This window comes from Eptesicus fuscus, chromosome 9, assembly GCF_027574615.1.
Source record: "Eptesicus fuscus isolate TK198812 chromosome 9, DD_ASM_mEF_20220401, whole genome shotgun sequence".
Taxonomy (NCBI): domain Eukaryota; kingdom Metazoa; phylum Chordata; class Mammalia; order Chiroptera; family Vespertilionidae; genus Eptesicus; species Eptesicus fuscus.
The window spans coordinates 69320619-69339416 of NC_072481.1; the positions used below are offsets into that span (position 1 = coordinate 69320619).

Here is an 18798-nt window from a genome sequence, read left to right on the forward strand (position 1 = left end):
ATTGAATTGATTCTTAGTGTTTTTTCATGTTGTTGACAAAGAAAAAAAACCTCTCCCAAGTATTCTCTGCAATCAAAGCCAATAGATATATGCTTGAGGTCAATCCACCTCAGTGGGAGTTGGAAGTGGAGATTATCAGGGACATTAACTCTCCTCTGATACTATCTTTTTGAAAAAGATAGCACAGCTGTATGGGTGCAAAATACGTCAGAGCTTTGGAGGGCTTTATAATTTTTACTTTGACAAAAACCTTCACAACAACCTGTAGGTCCTATTGTTCCCCTGTGTTACTGAGGAGGAACAACCTGAGGCTCAGAAGTTAAGCAACTTCCCCCCTCAAACCGTGAATAAATGGCAGAGCTGGGACTTGAACCTGCACTCCTATCCTTCATTCTATTGGCACTGCACTCAGTACTTTGGGTGAGGAACAGGTCTGGGGATGAGAAAACTTGGTATTTGAGTCCCTCTGGCTATAAGGAAAACCTCAAGAACTTGTTAAGCATCTGCTTTCTGCTCCATCAATCTGGGGTGATAGATAGTTCCTGCATTCCCTCTGAGTGAGAATGAGAAAGCACACGTATGAGTCCTCATGACTATCTTCATGCAAGATACAGCCTGACCCAACATTTCTTCCCTGCAGTCTCAACCCCAATGCATCTCAGCTGTAAGTGACTATTAGGTGCCTCTGAGGGAGGAAGCCAGGCTAATGTATCGTTAATGTAATCACAGTGAAGGTGATCTACATAGCAAAGTTCTCCAACATGCAATCAACTCTATGCTACTAAAAAACAAATCTGCATTAAAGATACTTTCCTCAAAATAATCTACAATTCTACATAACTTTAATAAGCTTTATAGTAAAAAGTATTCAAACAAATTATTAACACCTGCAATAGAAAAGCAGGACCATGTAAGCTGAAATGAGAGTTCCCCATTGGAAAGCTTCATTTGAGGGATATTTTTAATAGTTTTTTTTTAAAAACGATACTTACCATTGTTTTCAAGCCGAAGATGAAATCTGTTAGCCACAGGAGCCACTGTGTATGATGTCAATGGACTGTAGCCATTGTCCAATGCCCACCTGACTAGATTCTCTTGGGTTGAAGGAATGTCCTCTCGTATTGATTTGGTCATTATCATGGATCTTTCACTCTCTTTCCCAAAGCCAACACTGTTAGGAGCCTGGAGATAGTAGCAAAATTTCACTTATGAGTCTCAGCAGTGCTTTAGATAAGAATAATTAAATATCTAAAACAAATAGAGTCTATATTGTATATGAAGAAATTATCTATTCTTTTAATCCCTATTTTCCTTGGACTAAGAATAAGAACACTGATGTGAAAAAAATATATACGTATATATTTTTTTATCCTCACCAGAGGATATGTTTATTGATTTTGGAGAGATTGGAAGTGGGAGAGAGAGAGACACTGATGTGAGAGAGAAACATGGATCAGTTGCCTAGCCCACATACTCTGATCCCTGCAACCTAGGTATGTGCCCTAACTAGGAATCAAACCTGCAATCTTTTTTGCGTACAAGACAATGCTCCAACTAATCAAGCCACCCAGCCAGGGCTGATGCAAAAATCTTTAACAACAGATTCAGAGAAATCTATTCATGCTGTTTGATCATAGCATTTGGGTTGCTTATGTTGATAAAAATAATCTAATGATAGCTAAGTAGCTACATACTAAGTATTTCTAGTATGTTACTGCAGCGTTAACGTTTAAACTATTAATACACACACTCCAAATATGTATGTATACCAAACTTTCCCTTATTTTTATTTAAAATTATGTGTAAAGTATACAGATGTGCATGTTCTATTATAAAAAAAAAAAGTCTGTTTCTACTTCCTGTGGCCTAGATTTAAATGAACGGAAGCACAACCTAGTTTCTTCAGTAGTAACTAGGAGACTATCTCATCTATGTAGACTATTACATTCATATGGTGAGACAACCAATGTTTATATTTCATTTACAATTTATGATCTATTCAGCAATCCCGTAATTGTATTCATCGGCCAATTCTATTAACTGAATAGGCTTAGATTATGTTCTAAATATGAGTTGATTTACGTTACCGTGCCTCTAAATCAGTATTTTATCCAGCAAAACAAATCATTCTTAAAATTGGCTTTCATTTGGTAATCAGTTACAAAATTAAAACTGAGTGATAGAAATCTTTCTGAGAAAGGACCTAAAAGGACTCTGAGAAACCAGGACGTGAGAGGTGATTTTCCAACCACCTCTGACTCCTGCAGCAGTGATCCCGTCCGGTGATGAAGGAGCTGACTGAGGACCCCAGCGGGAAGGCCTGCATCGTCGACAACTGCTCCTCAGGCTGGAAGCCCTGCCAGCCGGCAGATTATGGCATTTCCATGCTGCATAAAAATCGCTTTAATTTCCATGCCCAATTCCTTTCTCCTGCATACATGCAGCATTTTCCCTAAATTCCCCATTTGTTTCCCCCTAACATGACTAAATGTTAATCCTTTCCCACTGCAAAACCATAGAAGATTCACAGGCTCTAAGTTCTCTCTGGCTCTTTGGTTGTGGGAGATTGGCTGAGGACACATTTTCGATTCAAAGGTTAAAGGAGCTCACCCAGTATGTGTTTTTATGACCCAAGGTGCTTATCTGAGAAAAAAAAAAAAAAAAAAACACCTGCCACACTGGGCAGGCACAGTCATGCGCAAAGGGATAGATAGATGGCTTCAACCAAGTTCTGTGGCCATTGCGAAAAACAAAACAAAACAAAAAAAACACCAAACTTCAGCTTCGTAGGTTTGGACTATTCTAACTCTCATTCTGATTCAAAGAAAACTCCCTGAGGGAAGGAAGGGTTAAAAATAGAAAGAAAACTAAAACGCGGTAAAGAAGGATCCAATCTGTTCTTACAACTTTTTGTTCATTGAGTCAACAGCAGTTCCTTAAGCACAGCTTCTTCCCAGCCTTCAAAGCAGCGTGTCGTTTTGATTGGCTGGAGTTGCTTGGCCTCATCTGCCCTAGCCTTTCATGTTGTTGGACAGCTGAGAAAATACTGTATTTCCAGAATACTATCACCATAACTGCCACCTGTCCTTTCTGTACCCGTATGGAGGGATTTGTTGACACCTTTCCACATGAAATCTGGGAGCTGTCAGTACAGCTCACATTGATTACGCCTTGGGATTTACAAGGCTACAAATCTATCTACACGTTTGTAAAGCCGTGAGGCTTGGAGTAATGGCAGGCAAGTTGGTTGCCAGCAATGAGTGAATTTCTCACCCTGTATTTCTGGGAGTCCCCAGGGTTTCCCAAGGCCTCAGTGTAGCTACTCCAATGGGAGTATTCAAGGGGGGGGGGTCCTCCAAATGCCACTGCCATCTTTCCCACTCACATCTCCACGAAGGATGATGAGCTACTAAACTCTGAGTGCCTCCACCTCCTCCCTGGCCACCCAACACACGTTGGCATCAGAACTGTTGGTGTAGGGGAGGGGCCTGTGGGAAGGGCTGGGCAGACAGTGTGGTCCACATTCCCACTGGGATGAAAAAAATGTCTAAGCACAAACTGACTATTGCCAACCTTAGAGTCCTAAGGCCATGAAATAGTACAACAATAAATTTTTAACACGTTTCCTCCATCTATTCTTTTATGTTTTGGAGGTCCTTCCAAGATGTGATTATGCAAAGGAAAAGCTAGGGCACGCACAGCAAGGAAGACACGTCTGGAATTCCCGTTCTCGCCCACAGCACAACCTCTGCATCTCTCTGGACCATTGTGTCATTTGAAGGGTTCATTCTGCTCACACCCCACCCTTCACACATACACCTGCCATCCATGCTCTTCTTTAAATTACCCCATCAAGTTCCTTACAGTCGTTTAATAGACAATTTTCTTTGTTTTCACTTTGTTTAGAGAAGTAAATTGCTCCTATAGACAAACTTTCAAAGGTTGCTTACGGAAGAAAGATGAACTCCCTTTGTAAGGCACGCATACTGTGCTAAGAGCTTTACCTAGGGCTGTAGTTGGCAAACTGCGGCTCTTTGGCCCCTTGAGTGTGGCTCTTCCACAAAATACCACGGCCTGGGCGAGTCTATTTTGAAGAAGTGGCGTTAGAAGTTTAAGTTTAAAAAAATTTGGCTCTCAAAAGAAATTTCAATCGTGGTACTGTTGATATTTGGCTCTGTTGACTAATGAGTTTGCCAACCACTGACCTAGGTTATCTTATTTAATTGCCCTCAAAAATATAAGGAGACAAGCATTGCTGTCTCTGCTGGAGAAGGGGAACCTGAGGCTCACAGAAGTTTAGAAGCACTAGCTGAGAACGTACCCTGTGCAGGCATGTGCCACGTATATTAGATAAAATACCCAGTGCCCACTTGGCAAATACTTGTTAAATGGATAAATTAACAAATGAACACACTCTGTTAAACCTCACAATTACTCTCAAGATGAGTACTATCATCGTATCCATTTCACAGCTAAGGAAACAGACTAGAGTTCAACTGGCTTACCCACTCTCAACTGGGAGTAACAACAATTGGAGATGGGATTTGAATCCAGCCCTGTCTGGCAACAAAGCCAGGACTCTTTCCACTCTACCGTACTGTCTTTAAAGGACATACTACAAACAAGGTCACTATAAACCATGTTCCTCTTTCTAAACACAAATGTATGCCTTCTTATTAGTAGGTAACTTTCCCTCACAGCACAGTCAGAATTCACATCTGAGACAGGGAGTTAGGAAATCACAAAGCATGAAACTGATTGGGGGAATAAAAAAGAACATCATGAAACATTACCTAATTGTTTAGTAATGCTGTCATGCATTGTCCAAAATTGGCCTGGAACAGGAGTACAGCCAAGGAGAGAAATATAAACACATCTTACACTGAGATGAGCAAGCCCCCATTCGCCGAAGTGGAGACATTCAGAGCGAACCCAGGACCTCCACGGGCCAGGCTCTCACACTCAGGGAGAGACAGAGCACTGAAGGTCGGGGCTGAGAGAACATTTACACAAGAACTCCAGCAGGGAACTAAAATGTACCGTATGTTTTGGACTTTCAAAGCACGATTCCCTTTCCTGTTGTTGTTATTCTGAAATTAAAAACATTTGATTGGTGTGCCAGGCAGGCAGCAAAGGTTGCAGACACCTCAGGTCACCAATATCCCTCAGGCCATGCCAGGGAAGGCAACCAACACAGCTCTGACTTCACAAAATCACGGCTGGGCCTTGTGCTCAACACCAAATTAATGTATCAGCATTACACAGGATGGCTCGCTTGGATGCTCTCAAAGTTCAAAAGGAAAAACCACAGGAACCAGAAACGATTACTTTAAATTAAGATGTGTGTGTTCGTGGCTTTGCCTGCTGCCTCTGGTGAGCGCCTGTACATGGTGTTGCCTAGGGGACCGCTGGTTTTGCTGTCTGCTGTGTCACACGAAGGTGCCATGAAGGAATAATACCCAAACCAAAGGCTTCCCTCTCCCCAAACACTGAAAACATGATACCCCCTCCAATGGATTCAATGCAGATACAGAAAGACGAAATGGCCACAATTAAAAAAAAAAAAAAAAGGCAGTGCACAAAAATTTGAGCCTGCAAAAAGAGATGCTAAAGAGGTTATTATCTTCTTAAAAATCAGAAGGGGGATTTTTCTTTGACTTTCGTTATGATTTGCTCCAATATTCTGTCAAATAGTCATTTCCCTAAACATATTTGAAACAGTCTCATTGCACCAAATTTCAACATTCAACTTTTCAAGAACTAGTTGCTGTTTGCCTATCAGGCCAACCAGCTAAACCCCTTCAGCATATTTCTTTCAGGAAACATAATGCTTAGGGAACAGGTTGGGGCGGGGTTTCTCTAGTGTCATCCCACTAACATTTCCATTACTGTGACTCTATTATCGGTGTTGCACCCTTAGAAAAGACATGCCAACATCACGTGTTTATCTCAAAAGTCGAGAGGGTGGGTCTTCCAGGACTCAATCATGAAAGGCTGAATTGTGTTCATTTTCTTTCACTTGCCGTGCTGGGAAATGCACCAATATATTTCAGGCATGTCACAAATGGGACAGACGAGGACCACAGAGGTTACGGGACCTGCCCAAGGCCACAGTTTGTAAATGGCAGAGTCTCCACTCAAATCTGGGTCTGTCTTGACCCCAGGGGCCATCATGTTAACCATCACCCTATTCACCCTCGTCAGGAGGAGCCAAGGAGCAGGTTATTTTACAAAGTGGAAAATTGCTGAGAGAGAGTCCACAGAGGCAGAGACTTGACAATAGTACCACATATAAACATGGCTTAAATGACTGCCAGTCATCAAAACAAAGAAATGCCCAACCAACTTACAACAACTTTCAGGCTTCCCTTAACATCGAAAGATTTGATCACCCAGTTGACAGACTTCTTGCACTTTAAGATCAAGATGAGATTTTTGACCACCTCAGGATCCTTTCGAGAAGGTCTTATGTCAATTATGATATCCACCTGGAAAGCACTGTGGGTGGAAAACAAAGGCAGAGTTAGGACCCAAATGCCAGAAAGTTGCAACTATCTTCCTTCTTCCAAGTCTTCATGTTTCCAGTGTCTGGCCAGTTGATTAAAAAGCTGGAGCCGATCCCAGGCAAATGACATGTGCAAAACAGATTGTTAGTGCACACACAACAAAACAGCCTTACATAACAATAGGAAAATATGCTGCTGATAATTAGCCACTCCAATTTTTCTCCTCTTTGAGGGGAAAAAAAAAAAAAGGTGGTTAATGCAGCCACTGTTTGAAATGGACTTGAACAAATCAGAAGAGTTTGCTTTTGAAGCAAAATTATTGCTTTTTCAACCTTCAACACCTTTGGTGCTTCCGTGTGTAACTTTCCATAATGCTATATGTTCAAAATCCTTCAAGGCCAGAAGTGGGCAGCAGTTTGATGAGTGGGGGGTGGCAGGGAGGAGGGAGGCATGGCAGTAAAAAAACAAAACAAAAAAAAAACACACAAAAAAAACATATATATATATATATATATATATATATATATATATATGTAGCTTCAGAATAAGAGGCAAAAGGCTGAAGAATTTCTTGACTTATGTAAGGTTTGCTTAAGCCATTAACATTTACTACCGAATCCTATCTGCATTTACTTTCCCAAACTTCTGGATATACAGTTATTAAAATAAAGAAAACAGATGGTCAACCAAGTGATTACTGGAAAATTGATGAACACAACCCAAACTTTGAAGAATTCAGTATAAAAGAGAATTTTTATCAAACAATAACATCTCTGTCATTCCGAATTTAAAGGGAAGTCTTTCCATTGTGGTTTACACACTTGTAAAGAATAAAATGAATGATATGAATGAAGCCTTAGGCTTAATACTGCAGCATATTTGCCAGATTGCTTCTATTCTCATTCAACTTTTAATTTTTCACAAAATTCTCCATGTGGGACAGAATGGACTCTTACCAAAACTCAGCTGTAGTTGATTCATTTTTTAAAATCGAAATTTGATTAGAATTTAACTTTGACGTCCCTCTACAATATAAAGTGACATTTTTAAGTCATTAGTCTACATGAAATGCAGGCTAAAGTGGAAGAGCTGACTTTTCCCCTTTTTTATTTCTTTTATTTCTTTTCTTTTTTTTTTAATTCCCCGTTCATTCTTGATAGGGAGGGTTAAATTTCCAGGCCTGACTCAGGAAGTTGAGGCGGGAGAGGAAGAAGGGAGAGGTAAGTTACATCTAACGGCTGTTTGGTGTGTCACCATGAAGGGCCATCCCCAACACGCACGCACACAGCTTGGAAGTAAGCAGTTATGAGTGCAAAGGTGCTCTGATGACACTAGGAACAGGACTCTATAAACACAGAATATTATTCAAATGATAATTATGTTGACAGGACACATTTTGTAATTTTCTTGCCAGGGATAACCTCCTAGGAGATAATGATAGAGCAAGAATGACTGTGTCCTGACGGGGAGGTGGGTGGGAGAGGGCAATGGGGGGGAGGGACGGACATATGTAATACTTTCAACAATAAAGATTAAAAAAAATAAAACCAATAAATTTTTAAAAATTACTTAAAAAAAGAATGACTGTGTCCTATTCATTCGTACCAAGAAGTTCGGAATAGGCTTCAGGAACTCAACGGCAACAGAGAGGACCCAGAGACGGATGCAGAAAATAAGATGGACTGTCAGTGCTTTCCTCCCCTCCTCCAGGCTCCCTCCCTCCCACACCGGAAGGGCCGGCCCCTCCCTGCCTCCAGTCAGGAAAGGTATTTACTTTCATCTGGTCTCAGTTCAGAACACACACGCACTCACCTGTAGGGGTTCGAGTTGGGGGTGATTAACTCAATGATATGCACTTCCTTGTCCCGGGGCTGCCTGGATATCACACACCCTTCTGCTGCTTTGGGCTGAAGGTACTCAGCCAGGTAATTGAGCGAGAGGAAATTCTTCCCTATGTTGCACGCAGGAGGGAACACTTGATCTGAAAGGAAAGAAGCACAGAACAACCTGTGGAACCACCGACCTCCAGGGCAACCAGATTCAAAAGAAAGAAGGGCAGGGCACCAGAACCGTAAGTGCTGAGGAGGGGTCTTAGATTTCAGCCTCGGCCCTGAGATGCCTCCCCTCTGGTCACCAGTGACCTCCTACTGATCCGACTCCAGTGGCCTCTCTTGGTCTAAATCCCCTCCTTCCCTGATCTCTGGGACACTTCTTGGTCCTCGTCCATTTCCTCTGACGTGTCTCTCCGGCGCTTTCACCGGCTCCTCCGCCTCCGCTCGTCCTGTACACCCCGGCGGTCCTCAGTCCTAGGTGCACATCAGAACCCACCACCCAGGGAGCCTGATCCAGAAGACCCAGGGGAGCCTAGAAGCTTTCCTTGTGAAAAGCTCCATAGCTGATCCTGACAGAACACCAAGGCTAAGAAGAACCTCATTTCCTTCCTCCATCCTTTTGTCTCATAGTCTTCCTGCATGACCTCCATCACTGCCACAGCTCCAGAGCACCGTGCCTTTTCTGAGCTGCAGACCTGTGCTGTCATCTACCTACCAAGCACCTCCCACCTAAAACCCCCTGAAGATGTCAGTCAGCACACGCCACACTGCATCCAATGAGCTATCCTACCGCCCGTATGCTCCTCCTTGGATATTTGTTACCTCAATTAATAGGAGAGCCAGGTACCTAACTGACCTCTGGCCCACCATGCACAACAACTCATTCCCTCATATTTATTCCTCGCAGCACTGTATTCTCTCAAGACGGAAGGCAGGAGCTTGCGGAACGCAGTGAGGGCAGACTCTCATCCCTTCCCACAGTCTTGACCCAGATGACTGATGTTTCTATGGCGCCGCACAGTTTACCAGGTGCTCTCACAAACACCGTCTCACTGTGCGAGGGCTGCTCATCTCTCCCACCAGGGAAAGTGATGCAAGGACCCGGGTCTGAAGACACTCCCCCAGTGGCACACGCCGCTTGCACAGCACTGTGGTTGATGGGATTTCCATTCCGTGGTTTAAATGTTTAAACAGAACTTGAAACTGCTGGCAGTGTGACAGCTGGGACCAGCGTCCAGGAAGTTCTAGGTGTAGCAAACCCCTTTCAGAAGGGGTAATTAATCAGAGCCCTGGCACTTTAATGAAACACACTTCTGCCCTTTTCATTTAGTGCACAGGATGCCAGGGTTCAAATTCACCTGCAGGTCTCACCGAGGAGCGAGGAATCAGCCCAGGAGGCCCCAAGGTTGGGGTGATCATTCCCTCCCTCACCCCTGCCCAACGTGTGCTACCTCCCTCGTGCACAAGTGCACAGCACGCACTGTGGCAACAGGGCTCCGTGCACCATGGCACCCCCAGAGCCACCCCCAGAACAGAGGGGACCAGAGGAGCTCAGGAGACTCCCCGCCTGCAGCTCCTTCCCAGAGAGCCTTAGCTCTGCACTCTGCATTCGTCCCTAACGACCCCCTCAGAGAGCAGAGCCAGGGCTCCGCCAACTCAGGCTGCCGGAGCAGCCTCCCGCCACATCTGCCGAGGGCTGTGCCAGACGAGCAGATGAGGAATGCACACCCTGCAGCTGCGGCCCTGCGGGTGCCTCCCCCAGATCACAGGACGGAAAGTGATACTGGGGTGGCAAGGCTGAAACTTCATTAAGAAGCAGAGGGTGTGTGGATGGGCCAGGACAGGCCACTCTCAAACTCCAGGACCCTCCTGGGACTCCACTCCGGCCTCTAAATTCAGTTCACAGGGGTAGCCGGTTTCCTGAATTAACAAACAGTGATGTGAGATTTCAAACATTCACAAAGCACTCACCTACACTGTGACCCTCCTAAGCCACCAGGAAAGGTTGAATTGTTTAAAAGTTGCTGTTATTAAGGACTCAGATGCCATTGCCAATAAGTTGAATAAGCTAATCACTTTTTATTGTGTATGCGTGTGTGTGTATGTGTGTGCGTGTGTGTGCGTGTGTGTGCGTGTGTGTGTGTGTGTGTGTGTGATTTTCCCCCCAAATGACCTTCTGCATGCCTGGCATCAAAACTTACACCAACTGCCAAGTAGAAAGGAAACCACAAAGGGGAATCCCCATGGTAGAAACCTGGCATGTTTGGGGTGGGGGGAGGGGGCAGTCACATGCTTATTTGTATTTCAGGAAAGGGCTGACAAGTGACTTTGAGACCTTGAATGATATACTCTGAGCCTGGGAGGTGGTGCAAACTCCAAATCTTCCTGCTGCAGAAACTGAGGCTCCAGTGGTAAACCAGAGAGCTGCTTGGAGCTTCAGAATGAATGAGAGCGGCTGGGATCAGCACCGGGAACTCTGCAGCTCTTCCCCTCAGCTTAGAGCAGTAGTTCTCAGGCGTTAGTGAGCCGCAGAACCACCTACAGTGCCCCTTCAAACACGGTGACCGGACCCACCCCCCGAGTTTCCGATTCAGGGGCCCAGGGTGGGCCCTGGAACTGATACTTCTAACCAGTTCCCACGTGACAGGGATGCCGCTGGGGTGGGGCCCACACTTGGACAACGACTGAGGCTAGAGCCAGAGGAGGCTGGGGTCCCTGGGTTGTAGGGTAGAGAAAGGTCAGTTTCTGGGAAGCTGGCTGAAGAGGCTTGCTCAGTGGACTCAAACCCATCGGGAGACACAAGGTCGCCTCGTGGTCCATTGACAGCCCTAACCCAGGACTCTCATTCCCGTTAGCTGTTCCTCTCCATGGTGTGGGCCAGGGACTTAGACCCAGCTGGTGGCTACAGTCAAGTTTCAGGGGCTCCAAAGGTGTTACCAAGGAGTAAACCAGGTTTTCCTTGGACTAGACACCACGTCCTTCCCCAACCCAGTGTGTGGCCTTGGGAAGTCACTGAGTCCCTCACCCGACGAGCAGGGGATGGCTGGGCACGGCGGCTTGCGCACAGTCAAGAGAACAGAGCCCAGCATTCTAAATGTTACTGTAACACGTTTTCGTATTCTAACAAATTCCAAGGGGGGTCATCAACACTCTTTCGCGCTGCTAGGATTGTTTCAGAAATGCAGACCACTGGCCAGGGCTTAGAGCCCTTGTGAAAAGAGTTGTTTTATTTTGTTCCAAATGGACCTGACTTCTAGTATGAGCTACCTGACTAGCATGACAGCTTAGCAACAAACTTCAACTTCTTAAACCCGAATCTCGTCTCAAACTCCTCCTCTCTCTACTCTGCTGAACAAGCCTTTCCATCCAGGTGGCCCACTGTCATTTTCAGGTTCTGCTTATTCCGCTAAGACTTCACGCACAGCATCAGGCAACATGCATTAGACTCAAGAGTCAGGAAACCTTGGGTTGAGTTCTAGCTTTGCCACGTGCTAGTCATGCGGATTTCAGCAAGTCAGCTTCACCCTCCACGAACCCCTCTGTAAAAGCATGGAAATAATGGCCTCCTGGGATTCCTGGCGGGGCTGGGCGGGGTGGGTGCATTCGAAAGCACCTGCTGTGGCCTCCGCACACAGCACACACTCCAACGTCAGTGCCCACCTTCCCTGCGCCTGTCAGACAGCCCAGATCCAACAGGGGCTGGGCACAGGCACGCAGTAACCCATGAGAGGAGGCAGTGGCCGCTGTAAATCCACCAGAAAGCAGATGGACGCTGAAGACCTGAAGTGCAGTTTTCACACAATCACCTGGCTATATAACAAGGGCCCTTTCACAGGAGTTGTTATTTCTAGTAATTTATGGGGGTTCCAAACATATTCCACTAGAAATAATAATGAAAAAAGTTATTAAAAATAATATGCTTCCAAAATTGAGTCACAGAATATTTATATCCCTCTGCACGGCAAGGAAATTAAAATGGGCGATCTCCTATCAAGGCTACACAGTTAGTTGCTTTTCTCTAATAACTTACCCTTGCAACAGGCCTTAGTATTAAAAATATATTCAAGCACTTTTCCTCTGCTGTTGTCCAAAATGTAACTGACATCTCAAAATCATAAACTGACGTCAGCTTCAAATGTTTGCAAAATAATAGGTAAGAGGAAGCCCTAACTGCTGACCCATTCTGCCAACAACTCCTTCATACCCGCAGTGATCACCTCCTTCCCCACACTCGCGGCTTCTCGCCCGCTACTCCCTTTTTCTAACTTCTGTGTATGGCTGTCTTCTACAATCCTACACCGCAACTCCCCGCCCCGCTCCTCTCCCAACCAGGCTACTCTCCCATTTCTCTCTTGGCCATGTTAGCTCAGAAGGAAACTGGGAAGGAGGGGACGTGGGGGGAACTGGCCCCCGGGATGCCTCGGGTCCCTGCCAGCTCCGACGTTCTGTAATTACATGATTCCTTACCCTGACCACCTGGTCTCAGGAAAGAAAACAATGGACTGCCATAAATCAGCCCTCAACTGAAATCACATAAAACGTACCTTCCCCCACTTTAATATAAATGTTTCGTGCTATCTTGAGTTCGGTGAACGAAGTGACTGCTCCATACTCCTTTCGGGCCCAGTTTAACAGATGTTCATTTCCGTGTGGGAAGCTCCTTTCTTCTGTTTTTGCTGACAATGAGAAGTTTCTGGATGAAAACTGGACCACAGAACCCTCAGACACCTAGAGGAAAGAGCATTGCATAGTGAACGTGGTGCAGTCACCTGGAGCTGAGTCATAATTAGAGAGCACTTACCAGACAACTAATGGGTGTCTGTCAATCCAATCTCTTCCCTTGTTCCACAGGCAGATTATCTTTTCTCAGCAGCCAATTACAGAATAACCTCAAGGCTACTTCCCCCGCTAATGAAAAAGCTACCGAGGACACAAGATGTCCCTTCACGTTTTTAAAGAACTTTGTGGTGACAGATTGCAGAGTTTCTGCAGTCTGTATCGTATGAATGATCATGGCTATTTTTCAAATATCTAAATTGAAGACCCATCTTTCAAAGTGTTTCAAGTCAAGTCTTGGTGAGTGTTGTGATGGGCTTGGAATGAATGGGCTTCAGGATCAGGGCAAGCAATCCCCAAGTCCTGCTAGCAAGGGAACTTGACTTCCAGGTCTTCCCCTGCTGCAGTATCACTGCCACAGGGACACAACACAGCAAGAGTCCCTCCGGTGTACGTTCTCCTGAGCACAGAGATACAGAGAATGGCCAGAGTGCCAGTCTTCTACCACCATACACTACTTCCTGGCAGTGAGATGAATGTGCACTCAATTTATTTATTTATTTATTTATTTATTTATTAAATATATTTTATTGATTTTTTACAGAGAGGAAGAGAGAGGGATAGAGAGTTAGAAACATCGATGAGAGAGAAACATCGATCAGCTGCCTCTTGCACACCCCCCACTGGGGATGTGCCCGCAACCAACGTACATGCCCTTGACCGGAATCAAACCTGGGACCCTTGAGTCCGCAGGCCGACGCTCTATCCACTGAGCCAAACCGGTTTCGGCTCAATTTATTTTTTAAGACCCCCAAATTCCCACAGATAATAAAGACAAGAGGCTGTTAGACTCAGCCTAATAAAACTTTTGTGATGATTTATGCAAGTCCCACACTCTTGCTGAATGTACTGAAACCACCACTGACCTAGCAAATGATGGTTCATCCACAACTGAGAAGCCCTGTCTTGGTGGGCACTGAGGGATCCATAATTTGAAAAACAGTCATCGGTCAGGCCCAGTGTGGGCACCTCGAAGCTTCCTCTACACCAGGGCTTCTTAGCCAGAGGGGATTTGTCTCCCAGGGGGATAATGTCTGTAAACACTTTATATATATATATATACATATATACATTATTATTATTAATTTTTTTACAGAGAGGAAGGGAGAGGGATAGAGAGTTAGAAACATTGATGAGAGAGAAACATCAATCAGCTGCCCCCTGCACACCCCCTACTGGGGATGTGCCCGCAACCAAGGTACATGCCCTTGACCGGAATCGAACCTGGGATCCTTCAGGCCGCAGCCCGACACTCTATCCACTGAGCCAAACCGGTTAGGGCTGTAAACCCTTTTGATTGTCACAACTGGGAGAGAGGAGCTACTGGCAGCTAGCACATGGAGACCAGGGGTGCCGCTAAACATCCTGCAGTGACACACAGGGCAGCTCCCACAATAAAGAATCATCCAAATGTCCACAGTCTGTGACTGAGAAACCCTAGTCTATACTTTGGACTGTGTGAATGTTACTACCACTCAGACATCGCCTGGATCCCCAAATTGACAACCCTTTCTTTAAGTTAATAAACAACATGAGAACCTTTCTGGTTTGTATTGGCTTGGGAGCACCAGAACTAATTATTGATAACCTGACCATAAACTATGACCACTAACAGTAGTTTTCATTTGTTGAACACCTACTATGTATTAATCTCCACACAGTGCTATCAAGTGTGGTAAGGACATTTGCTAAATGTCTCAATGCCAGTTATAAATAAAACCAGTGGGTACCGCCCAGCTTACGCCTTGTTTTGACATCGCCTGCATAAAAAAAAAAAAAAAAACAACACCCTGAGCCTGGCCAGCATGGCTCAGTGGTTGAACGTCAACCTATGAACCAGGAGGTCATGGTTCGATTCCCAGTCAAGGTACATGCCTGGGTTGTGGACTGGATCCCCAGTGCGGGGGTTGCAAAAGGCTGCCAACCAGTGATTCTCTCTCATCTTTGAGGTTTCTATCTCTCTCTTCCTCTCTGTAATCAATAAAAATACACATTATAAAAAAAAAAAAGAAGAAGAAGAAGAAAACCTCCGAGCCATTTACCTGCCAAACAATTGCCAGGCCAACCTATGTATAAATCATCCGAGGCTCAGCTACTTATCAACACGCAATTTCAAACAATGTTTATCTGGTTTTCTGACTTAAGCTCTGTAGTAAAATCTTCTTTACATTGAAAAGCACTTGTGTTAAAAAGTCATTTTTATGCCGCCTGTCACCGAAACAATCCACAACAGTCCAGAGGCCTTTGTCCCGCTGCCAGCACAGTGCTGAATGTTTAGGCAAGCATCCCTGGATGTTCTGTTCCTTTTGTTCTCATTCATGTTATGGCCATAAAATAAATCCCCTGGGTTTTAAATACGTTATACACAGAGTGCATTTCTTCAAAGTGGAAGGTGGGATACGTCACCCTGGAACATTCCGGAGGCAAGAATGTGAACAGCGTCGGTGAGAGAAGAACTAGGGAGCAGCTTCGGAATGTATCCTGAATTAACTGAAGAGTGATGGCGTGGGGTAGCCAGGAACTCCTGGCCGATCCCTCCAGGCACCATCTGCCCTGCTCTAGTCTGCCTTCTCCTGGGCCAGCAGCAACAAGGATCCTACCTTCAGGGCTGAGGGATTTGGAAAAGGAGTCACTGCCACTCCTCAGGCTCATTCCAGTAAGAAAGTAAAGCTGCCAGGAGCAGTGAAGTGTCCCTGACTGTAGGTCAGTGGAAATTTTCTGTACGGCAAGGGGTTAGTCAGCACTCCCACTGACCACCAGTTCGAGCTCTGAAAAGGCCTCTCCCAACCCCCAGCGAGTTTTAGAAGATATTGTCATTCCCACCTGATCCTCAGGGAGACCTACAAGGTGATTTCCCTGGCAGAGAGGAGGGAATCTCAGAAGCTGACACTCATCAAGGTCAGAAGACAGCACCTGGGCGAGCTCCGAACAGGAGACTGACTCCTGGTCACAGATGGCTTCTGCTTGAGCCCTTCCAGAAAGAAGACCTTGCCAGCTCCCAAGGCAGAAGATTTCTGCTCCTACGTTCTGTCCGTAACATGTGCCTTCCATCCACTGAGCTGTGTCTTCCAGACCAAAAAATGTCTTCCTCTTTCCTCCATGAGACAAGCCTTCAAATGTTAGAAGACGTCACTCAACCCTGCTCACCACTTCACTTCTCTGAGGCACTGTAGCTAGTCCCCAGACACCATGGCCGGCAGGTCTCCGCCAGCAGTCTGAAATGTGGTGCCCGGGACAAGACTCGGGGGTTTTGGGTGTGGTCTGACAAATGTACTGTGATGGTTAATTTTACATGTCAATTTGACCGGGCCATAGGGTGCCCAGATATTTGGTCAAACACGCTTCTGAGCATTCCTGTGAGGGTGTTTGGGGATGAGATTAACATTTAAACTGGCGAGTAACTAAAACAGATAGCCCTTATCCTAATGTGTGTGGGCCTCATCCAATCACATCAAGGCCTGAACAGAACAAAAGGCTGGCCCTTCCCCCAGTAAGAGAATTCCCCTGCCCAGCAGCTCTTCCTGTCCTACAGCAGCTTGCTGGCCTTAGACCTCGAACTGGAACATCAGCTCTGCAGACTTTGGTCTTGCTGGCCAATTCCTGACATAAATCTTTCTATATAATGCGGACACTGCATCAGGCCCAACATCACATTAGCTTTTATATCAGCTGAACCCTGCTATTATCACATGTTCATTATCTTATGCTTTAAATATACACCCAACAAATATTTATTGAGTGCCCACCTACTCTGTGCCAGGCACGGTTCTAGGTGTTGGGGATATAACAGAGAAGGCGAAAGCCAAAAATTCCCCCTCCTTGTGGAGCTCCCAGTCTAGTAAGGAAGCCAGAGGAGCAAAATAAGTACAATATTTAATCATCAGTGCTACAGCAAAATAAATAGAGAAAAGAGAGAGGGACTATACCTTTAAATGTTGGGCTGGGGAAAGTCTAACTGAGAAAGTCCCTGAGCAGTCAGAGACCTAAAGGAGATAAAAGAGCGAACCATGAAGCCCTGGCCAGTGTGTCTCAGTGGGTTGAGCATCATCCCTTGCACCAAAAGGCCACCAGCTTGATTCCCGATTGGGCCACAGGTCCGGGTTGCAGGTTTGCTCCCCCAACTGATCAATGTTTCTCTCTCCCCATCTCTAACATCAATAAAAACACATTTAATAGAAAAAAAAGAAAGGAAATGCTATTTGAAGGAAGAAAGAAAAAAAGCAATCCACGCTGATGTCAAGGGAAGAGCTCTCATGATCAAGACAGCAGCAAGTGTAAAGGTTTGGCGCGGGGAGGGAAGAGCAAGGAGGCCGGAGGGGCTGCAGCCCAGGCGTGAGGAGGAGACGGGCAGGAGAACAGGTCAGAGAGCTCGGAGAGGACACCAGCGCGTCCACCTGGACCTGGCAGACCCTTGTTAAGGATAGGGGCGGGGGTGGGGGGGGTGGGGGAGGATGTAGTGCGGGTGCGATGGGCCGCCACTGAGAGTTCATCAAAACACCTAACCAATGTTTTAACAAGATCCCTCTGGCTTCATGTCCAGGCTACACTGGAGAGAGACAAGGAGCAGGAAAGCTGTGGTAGACTCCTGGACTCCACCAAGGGAGAAAGAGTGGCAGCTCACGCCAGGGAGGTGGTGGTGGTGATGATGTACCTAAATCCTTAGGTCTTTATTTTATTAGATCAAGACTCTTCACGTCCTCCCCTTACACCATTAATTCCTTTAATATAAAAACTAAGAGTTCTATTTATTCTTTAAATCCACATTTCAAGCCCTTAGAGACCCCATAAAAATCCTTATTCTGCTAGCTGTCAATTTCTCTAAATTTTGTATGTGTACCTTCTACATGTTCATCTAGATCCCTGAGGAGCTGAACAAAACAGGCTCAGTTCTGTGACTTACCCTCCTCCCACACTGACCCACGCATATTAAACAGCACTTGATGGGGTCCCAGGTTATTCACCAACTACAGGGTGACCCCACACACTGTCCTCCTCTTGTCTGTGAAAGAATCATGCTAGAACCTGTCAAGAGCCCTACTGAAATAAAGACACGCTATGTCAATGTCATTACTCTTCCAGTCAAAGCTCTCGTCCTGCCTCATCTTCATGGTACCCTTATCAGAGTCTGGCTTAGGTTAGCGTTCGTGGAAGAAACACAGATGTAAAGAAATTAGCAAAAATCAGAGAGGGAAAATATTTTTCTAATATGAGGAAGGGTTATAATTGCCATTGCAAGTAAAAGAACTACATGAGAGAATACGAAACCGTTTAAAAATGTTAAGAGCGAGAATTTCCAGGGCTGTTTATTCTGTCCACCATCCTCTACCTTATTTGTAGGTCCTTGCTATGCTGCTACCTCATTTCTGGCCCTGACATCTCAACCAACTGTTACAGTAACCTCCTACTCGCCAAGCTGCCAGCTCTGTCTCCCTCCACCCCGCCTCCACACTGCCAGCTGGGAGACCTCTCTAAAAGTAAACTCAGGATGATGCAGGAGAGCACCTCAGCATCTTAACTGGCACATGACCAGAGAGGGACTCTGCCCACCTTGCTTCCCACCGCTCTCCCACGTGCCCAGGACTTGCAGGTGGAGTCACTCGCGGTGCCAGAACAGATCATGCTGT

At 45.6% G+C, this 18798-nt stretch overlaps 1 protein-coding gene across 2 annotated transcripts in view; it reads right to left on the minus strand.

The window, feature by feature from the left end:
- Window positions 1-18798, minus strand: part of TGFBR3 (transforming growth factor beta receptor 3) — a 210524-nt gene that overhangs the window by 34785 nt on the left and 156941 nt on the right. For both annotated transcript variants that reach the window (XM_054721353.1, XM_008154716.3), the window contains exons 5-8: window positions 12883-13066; window positions 8319-8487; window positions 6351-6498; window positions 993-1182 (exon numbers count right to left, since the gene is read on the minus strand). In XM_054721353.1, the coding sequence (XP_054577328.1) occupies window positions 993-1182; window positions 6351-6498; window positions 8319-8487; window positions 12883-13066 (691 nt within the window). The remainder of the gene's footprint in view (window positions 1-992; window positions 1183-6350; window positions 6499-8318; window positions 8488-12882; window positions 13067-18798) is intronic.